Source organism: the organism of the source record quoted next, unplaced genomic scaffold (assembly GCF_019419815.1).
Source record: "Pyrus x bretschneideri cultivar Hongxiangsu unplaced genomic scaffold, Pyrus_bretschneideri_v1 Contig37, whole genome shotgun sequence".
Classification (NCBI taxonomy): Eukaryota; Viridiplantae; Streptophyta; class Magnoliopsida; order Rosales; family Rosaceae; genus Pyrus; species Pyrus x bretschneideri.
Genome location: NW_025999690.1, coordinates 2959526 through 2967161, shown reverse-complemented (window position 1 = coordinate 2967161; position 7636 = coordinate 2959526). Strand labels below are relative to the sequence as shown.

The 7636-nt window shown below is 38.7% G+C and overlaps 1 protein-coding gene across 1 annotated transcript; it reads right to left on the bottom strand.

The window, feature by feature from the left end:
- Nucleotides 1-2092: 2092 nt before the first annotated feature.
- Nucleotides 2093-6169, bottom strand: LOC125468321 (pectinesterase 3-like). The gene is made up of 2 exons (XM_048563934.1): nucleotides 4941-6169; nucleotides 2093-3025 (listed from the first exon to the last, which is right to left on the bottom strand). Exons 1-2 carry the CDS (start codon nucleotides 6016-6018, stop codon nucleotides 2343-2345), a joined length of 1761 nt encoding a protein of 586 aa, XP_048419891.1. The 5' UTR covers nucleotides 6019-6169; the 3' UTR covers nucleotides 2093-2342.
- Between the last annotated feature and the right edge of the window lie 1467 nt (nucleotides 6170-7636).

Below are 7636 nucleotides of genomic sequence, written 5' to 3'. Positions count from 1 at the left end.
TTAGTGCACTCATTTATTTTGAGTGTAGATAATATTATTTGTTAAAAAAAAAAAAAACACTTCGTCATATGATTTAAGAAATATGATTTAAATAGGTGGTCTCTGTAGCATTATCTTAATAAAAATAACTAGTATTTTTTTTTTATACATACACTAGAATGTAAAATTAAATCATAATACTAAGTAACAGAAACAAAATACCATTAGAAAGCTCTGAACATCAAGTTTTTTACTAAAATATCAAACTTTGTATTACAACAACAATCACCAAAACTTATTGCACTAAATGAGGTTGGCTGTTTGAATCTTAAAACAATATTACACATGGTTTTGTGCCAAGTTTCCTTTAGTTTAAGTACTCCATAAGTCTATTTTCAAATATTTATGGGTCTTTCTCCATCATTTTTTGCCTCATAGTCACATCTTCTAATCAAAGTATTTGTAGGTCTTCGATTTACGTGTCCAAATCACCTTGACGGATTTTTTTTCATCTTATCTTCAATTGCGGCCACTTCTACTTTATCTCGGATATCTTCGTTCTTAAACCTATCCTTCCTCATGTGCCCATAAATACAACGAATCATTCTTATCTCTGCTACGCTCATTTTTTGCATGTGTTGTTTTCTGACCGCCCCAACATTACATGACATAAAGCATTACTAGCCTATAAAAAATTTCTGGAGCTTTAGTAGCATACAACGATTGCATAACCCATACGATGCACTCTTCCACTTCATCCATCCATCTTGTATTTATATAGTTGAGATCTCTATCTAATTCTTCATTCTTTGCAAGATAAATCCATGATAACGAAAGCGTTCACTTCTTGATCACCAATCTTCACCCATATCTCATTTTACCTACATTCCCATTGAACTTGCATTCCATGTACCCCGTCTTTGGTCTACTTAGGCAAAAACCTTTAGATTCCAACACTTCTCGCAAAAGGTTAAGTTTCGCATTTACTTTATCCTGCTTTTCATCTATCATCATGATATCATTTGTGAAAAGTATATACTAAAGGATATCATCTTGAATCTGTCACATTAACTTGTCCGTTACCAATGCAAAAGGCAAGGACTTAGTTGAGCCTTGTTGTAATCCTATGGTTATGGAAAAAGTTTTCAGTTTGTCCTTCATGAGCTCTTACTGCAGTATTTCCTCCATCATATATATCCTTCATTGCTTGGATATCTTCTATTCGTACTCCTTTCTTCTTTAGAATCATCCAAAGAATTTCTCTAGGGACAATGTCATGCGCTTTTTCCAAATGCATGAAGACCATGTGTATCTCTATATTGTTCCATTGATGGTTGTAAGACATAAATTGTCTCTATAGTCGAGCGTCCTGCCATGAACTTGAATCGTTTCTTTAAGACTCGTGTCTCTTGACTCAGCCTACGCTCAATTACTCTCTTTCAACGCTTCATTGTATGACTCATTAACTTAATATCCAAAAAAATCATGCAATTTTGTATGTCACTGTTATTCTTGTAGATAAGCACCAAAGTGATTTTTAGCCACTCATTTATAAACTTCTTTGTTTTCAAAATCTTATTATAAAGATTTATTATGAACCATGCTATATACCTGTATTTCCAAAGGCTTTCCATTTACACATCAAATATCAAATTTGTCTTGAATTTCAAGTTGAGTAAGAGGTTGTAACTAATACCCTGGCTATTTATTGTTTTTCATTTTGTCAATATTTCATTGATAAGAGAATTGTTGAGGCCATAAGGACAAGACAACTTTTGCACCAAACAATTACATACCCAAACTTATTCACCAAGAAAAAGAAGAAAATATGCCATTACAATCAGTGCCCTCTTAAGTTAAATAAATTCATTAAACGTTTATGCATCTCTGTGTTAAAGAATGTTCTAACTCCGCCAACGCATCCTCCTCTCTCACCCTCCCATTCTCCTTTGTACTCTAACTCCTCACCTGAAGAGATTCATGGGCGAGTACGACCAGACTGCATGATCGTGATCATCGGATCGCCCGCACAAAACACCCCACCCCTGGTATTGAAGAGAGAGAGAGAGAGAGAGAGAGAGAGAGAGAGTATTTCTTCAACACTATTTGCAACTAAATCTTGAAATCTTGATCAGAATTTTTCATATATTTTCAAGTGTACCAAAAAAAGAATGTAACTACATGACTTTCCAGGGGAGAATGGCAAAGAATGTTAAGAAAGGAAGGGGGCATACAAAAAGTGTTACAGATGTGTGGCTATCAACTGTAATGATAGAAAAAGGAACAGTAAATTATACCAAACATATTCTTCAAGAGATTAATTTCTCAACGCTTGAATTTTTAACAACTCTCGATTTTTTGGATCACAAGGAAGACTGAAATGTTACATCAGTCGACGGTAACCACTCATCGCCTTGGATCAATGACGTTACTGTGAACTTGACCACCTCGTTATCGGTAAGAGTAGGCTTGTAACCCGCCCACTTAACCCTTTGATCTACACCTGATCCAGGGCCACTGTTTTGGTACTCTGCATAGAATATGGTGCTGGGTGGGTCAACATTTGTAACCCATTCTTTCCAGCCCGATGGGTTCAAGAATGATCCAATCTTAGACTGCAAGATGACTGTGGTGGAGTAATCCTTCCAAGGCCTGCCCAGATATGTTTGAGCAGTGAGATTACTGTCTAGCGCAGAGAATCTGCAATTTTGGATTGAAATGCCGGTGTTCTGATTCGGGTCCTTTTTGCCTTGAGCTGTGATGGTGTTGAATTGGTTTTCCATAGGTTGCCTGGGCTGGATGTTGCAGTCCTGGAAAACTACAGCTGCATTGCCGAAAATGAAGTCTACGGTGCCGGTGATGTCACATTCCCGATAGAATTGTCGGTTGGAATGCGCATAGAGGGTGTCCTGGAAGGCATCAAACGAGCATCTGTAGTACACAGAGAGGTCCGAACCAGAGCGGAATGCCACTGCCTGGTGCTTTATTGCTCCTGCAGTGTTGATGAATCCCATATCTTTCACAATGAAGCCTTTTCCCGCGACAGCTGGCAAACCAAAATGTAATCACAGTAAGAATCCAAACAAAGTGAGTTTACATGCACGCCAGAAAGCTAAAACACAAAACAGTTTGAATCAAAACATGAATTCTCTATCACGTCTCTCAGTCTGAAAACATGAAATCACAACACATTTTCTGAGAGAATGTGAATGCAAGAACACAAACAATCATCCTAATTGCTTGACAAAATTTAGGGGTACTTTCTATAATCTTAAAATGCATACTTGCACAAAAACCAATGGGGAGTTGTGTTTTCTTATCTCTGGTGCAGGCCAACGCGAACAATTGTTTAACGTTTTAGAGTTTAGGGTCCTGCTGCTAGACAGCAATATATAGTATGCATTGCCCTTAAGTGGCTGGGATCCATCCGCTAAACACCCTTGAACTCTTCAACGCATTCCGCATGTTCAACGGTTAAATTAACCAAAATTCCTAATTTTCTAGAACAGGAGGAGCTAACAAATTGCATGACATGCACAAATGTTCATCAACACAACATCGTTCCAGGCAATCAACGAGAAAAAGTCAGCTGATCCACCACGTGATGTCATGCAGGATAGAGAGGCAACACTTGCATTTCGGATTGCGCAAAGTTGCTAACTTGCAAAGTAAATTAAATATGCAACAAATGGGCCCACCACATGAACAAGAAGCAATATCTTTAATCATAAACCAGACAAGCACATGGTGGTGGGCATCGACCGTCCTCCCGCATCACCAAGATAGATATCCAGTCCAATTTAATTGTATTTAATCCAAGCTTTGAACTTTTCATAAAAAAAAAAAAAATTGGCTTATTTTTAGCTACACTAGATGGAATCGATTTCAATCTTACTTTGCTCCCAGAAACTCAAAAGTCGCCACCTTAATCCATGAAACGTGATTTTTATCCCACTTTACCCCTTGAAACTCAAAAGTTGCCACTTTACTCACCGGAACTTGATTTTGATCCCACTTTGCTTCCTGAAACTCAAAACTTGCCACTTTTGAGTTATTTAGCAAAATACGTAGGAATAAGCGTAAGTTGAGTAAATATTGAGTTTCAGAGAATAAAGTAGCCACTTTTGAGTTTCAGGGGGCAAAGTGAGACCGAAATCAAGTTTCAAGGAGCACAGAATGGCTACTTTTGAGTTTCAGAGGGCAAAGTGAGATCAAAATCGAGTTCTAGGGAGCAAAGTGGCAACTTTTGAGTTGCAGGGGGCAAAGTGAGATCGAAATCGAGTTCTATGGAGTGTAGCTAAAAATAAGGCTAAAAATATGTAAAAAAGAACAAAACAATATCAACTGTTGAAAGAGTAGCACTAGACATCATAGTTAACATGAAGATGCATAAACCAAGTGACCGGATCCTAATTTAGCCCTATCATTATAAATGTCATCAAATAGAAAGGCAACATGGTCTCAATGTGTATGGTCTCCTTCCTAGCTCCAACCTCAACGTTTCACGTTTCCCATTCCTCACATGGGGGAGAAGGACTTCTTAGAACGGATTCACCGCCACTGTGGTCTTCTGGAACAAGACCATGTATAGAGATCCAAGAAATCATGATGACAGCGAATCCTTTCCATTAGAATACTGGAATTTCCTTCACTTAAGCTAGCCATGTTAGAATACCTTGATGCTTGGAGTAAAGCCTATTAACCTAGCGTTTCTATATGCGGCCGGAGGCCCTTGATCAATTGAGCTAACCCACATTTGCGCCTAGTGTTTCGGATATAGTATCACACAACAAATACATCATCTATCTCACTAGGTGTTTCTCCTAAATCCTAACACTGATTGTTCAATCTCAAGACAAGAATGAAATTAATCAAACCAAAACAATGACAGAAGACAAAATAGGAAACTAATTAACACATGATTAAGTAAACTGAAGTGGTGGTGGTTTAAGAATTACTACCAAATGTGGCGGTGGTGAAGGTGGGGGTGCCGTCCGCAAAGCTCAAGTTGCCGGAAACAACCGTCTTAGTCTTCCCATCTCCGAACATCATCACATTCCACTTGCTCTTATCCATCAACACATTCTCATAATAAACCCCTTGCTTTACATGAATCACAATCCTGTTCTCGCTCTTCTTCAGCACCGAATCCACCGCCTCCTGAATCGTCTTAAAATCTCCGGTCCCGTCCTTCGCCACCACTATCTGCGCCACCGTCGCATTGCGGTCCTGCAGCAGCCTCCTATCCCCCGGACTAACCCAACTGGGAAAACCCATCTCGGCTCCTCCAACCCCAAGCAGCCTCCGGTGAACCGGAACGTTCAAATTCGTCAGCAGACTCAAAATTTTCGCCACAATCGCCAAACTATTGCTCGAAAATTCGGTTGAATTCTGCATCGCCGCCTTGAATTCCTGAACGAGGGTCGAATTGAGATCCATCAGAGAGTCCAAACAAGTCTCCTGATCTGTCAATGTGGTGCTCAGCCACGTCTTGATGTCGTTGATTTTGGCGGCGGACAGAAGCTTCTCGCCCTGATTCACATCCATGGAGGTCAGCGAGTCATTGAGCCGGTCGACCACGTCCTCAAACAGGCCCTCGCAGACGGCCAGAACTTTCTCCAGGCGGGTGTCGTTGACGATGTTCCGGCCGATTTTCGCTGGCAGCCCGGGGAGCTTCGCGGCAGCGTGAATGGCGACCTGCAGAGAGAGCTTGAAAATCACTTCTGGGTCGGTGGTGTTCGAGGTCTCGAGTGCCGATATACTAGAGAAACACGAAGTCGGGTACTGGGTCACGTCACAAACAGCCTTCAGCGACGCCGCCGGAGTCAACTCGGTGCCGGGGGTCGAGTTGGGTGTAGAAGACGAGGAGTTGTTCCGCTTGTGTATCAATACTCCCGCGACAGCGCCGATGATCACCGCCAGCAGAACAACCGTGGAGACTGAGAGGATGATGAGACGGTTCCGGTTCTTGCGCTTGAACGCCTTCTCTTCGAGCACGTCGACTTTGCCGTAGCCCTTGAAGGACTTAATGGAGTCCATTCTGAATCTCTGATACTCTTCTCCGCTTTTCTGCTTTTGGCTTGCTGGGTTTGTATAATTTGCTTTGCTGGGTTTAGTTTTGAGGTTTCGGGTGTCAAATGTGAAAGGAGGAGGGATTTAGCTGGGTGTGTGATAAGTGTGAGACTTGGAGCTACATTTTTTCTTTTTGATCAAATATGGAGCTACTTTTGGACAAATGTGAGATGCATGCCTACTAGGCAAAGATATAGTGAGAGAGAATTTCCTTTTTATGCTTCTTGTTTAAGGAGTTTATTAATGTTTGAGGTACTTATGATTCGTTTACTCTGATGGTTAGGATCTTTTATTTTTTAAAAGGAAAATTAATGAAAAAGACTTTAAAACTTTGAGTTTAAATGATAATGACAAAATAAAAGGTAAAGTGAATAGTACCAGGTTTGAGTTTTTAGTGTAAAAATGTGGTTTTTCGTTAAAGTAAACAGTACTACGAGTTTTACGTTAAAACTTCATTTTTTAAATTTATTTGGTCTTGATACAAATCCTTCCCTCTCCTCCTCTTACGTTTAGTCTTTCAATCAGTTCTCTCTCAATTTGGTTTGAGGACCCTCATGATATCATTTATGGCTTCCTTTTCAGACTAAATTTGAAAAACATGTGATGGGTTACTAATAGGAACTAAACACGTTAATCAACAATTAAGTAATAATCTAATCATGTACAACCATGTCTATGATTTAAATAAAAGGAAAACTAATGGAAAAAAAAACTTTAGTTTTTATGAAAAATGACAAATAAATGTACCAAGAAAAGGTAAAAATGTGGTTTTTCGTAAAAAATAAACAGTACTGAAAGTGTTTCGTTAAAATTTCTTTAAATAAATAGTATTTCTAGCATTACTCGTAAAAGTTGTATAGTATACCACGCTGACCAGGCATAGTTAATTTTAGCAGAGGAGTTGAAAATGTAGCATTGTAATAATTCAATACTTGTTTGTTTATTTGTAGTTAAACTCGATTGGTATTTGTTCTGTTGAACGGTAGTGCATTATTTGATTTGCTTATAAATAATAATAATAACTTGGGGCCTAGCCCAAGGGTGACAATTGCTATTGGAGAATTTAATTCTTTTACCGGTTACCTAATCCATTGTCCATCAATTCTATATCCGGTTTTAAAATAACTAATTCTTGTTTCAGAGTGATTTCTCTCCAAATCACAACTGATTACGGATTGAGTTTAATTACATTTATTGGTCACATAGTGTTATTTTAAAATTCATATATCCAACCTCATTCAGTGAAATAAGATTTAGTGTTATTGTCAATGAGGTTACGAAAGGTGGTTTTATCTGCATTAGTGCCATATTAACATAGTTGCTCCATCATATACGTAGTTTACTCAGTGTTGGCAATAAGTTGAGTTTAACGGGTTTGGGTTTGATTAATCACAATTTATTTATGTAAACATCTGTTATAGGTGGGTTTTTTATTTTTTATTTATTTTTATTTTTTTATTTGCAGTACGCTTCGATTAAGCTTTTGGGGGACTGAATGCTTGTGAAATAAACCAAGAGAAAATTGGTCATGGAATTTTACTTCCAAGAAATTTCAGAGTTTTGTTATTTTCCAAGAGTAAATGTG

Excerpts from the sequence above, each read along its gene's own strand:
- LOC125468321 (XM_048563934.1), bottom strand. The coding sequence starts at position 6,018 with ATGGACTCCATTAAGTCCTTCAAGGGCTACGGCAAAGTCGACGTGCTC. Across the intron at positions 3,026-4,940 it reads CTTCACCACCGCCACATTTG|CTGTCGCGGGAAAAGGCTTC; the intron begins GTAGTAATTCTT and ends TTGGTTTGCCAG.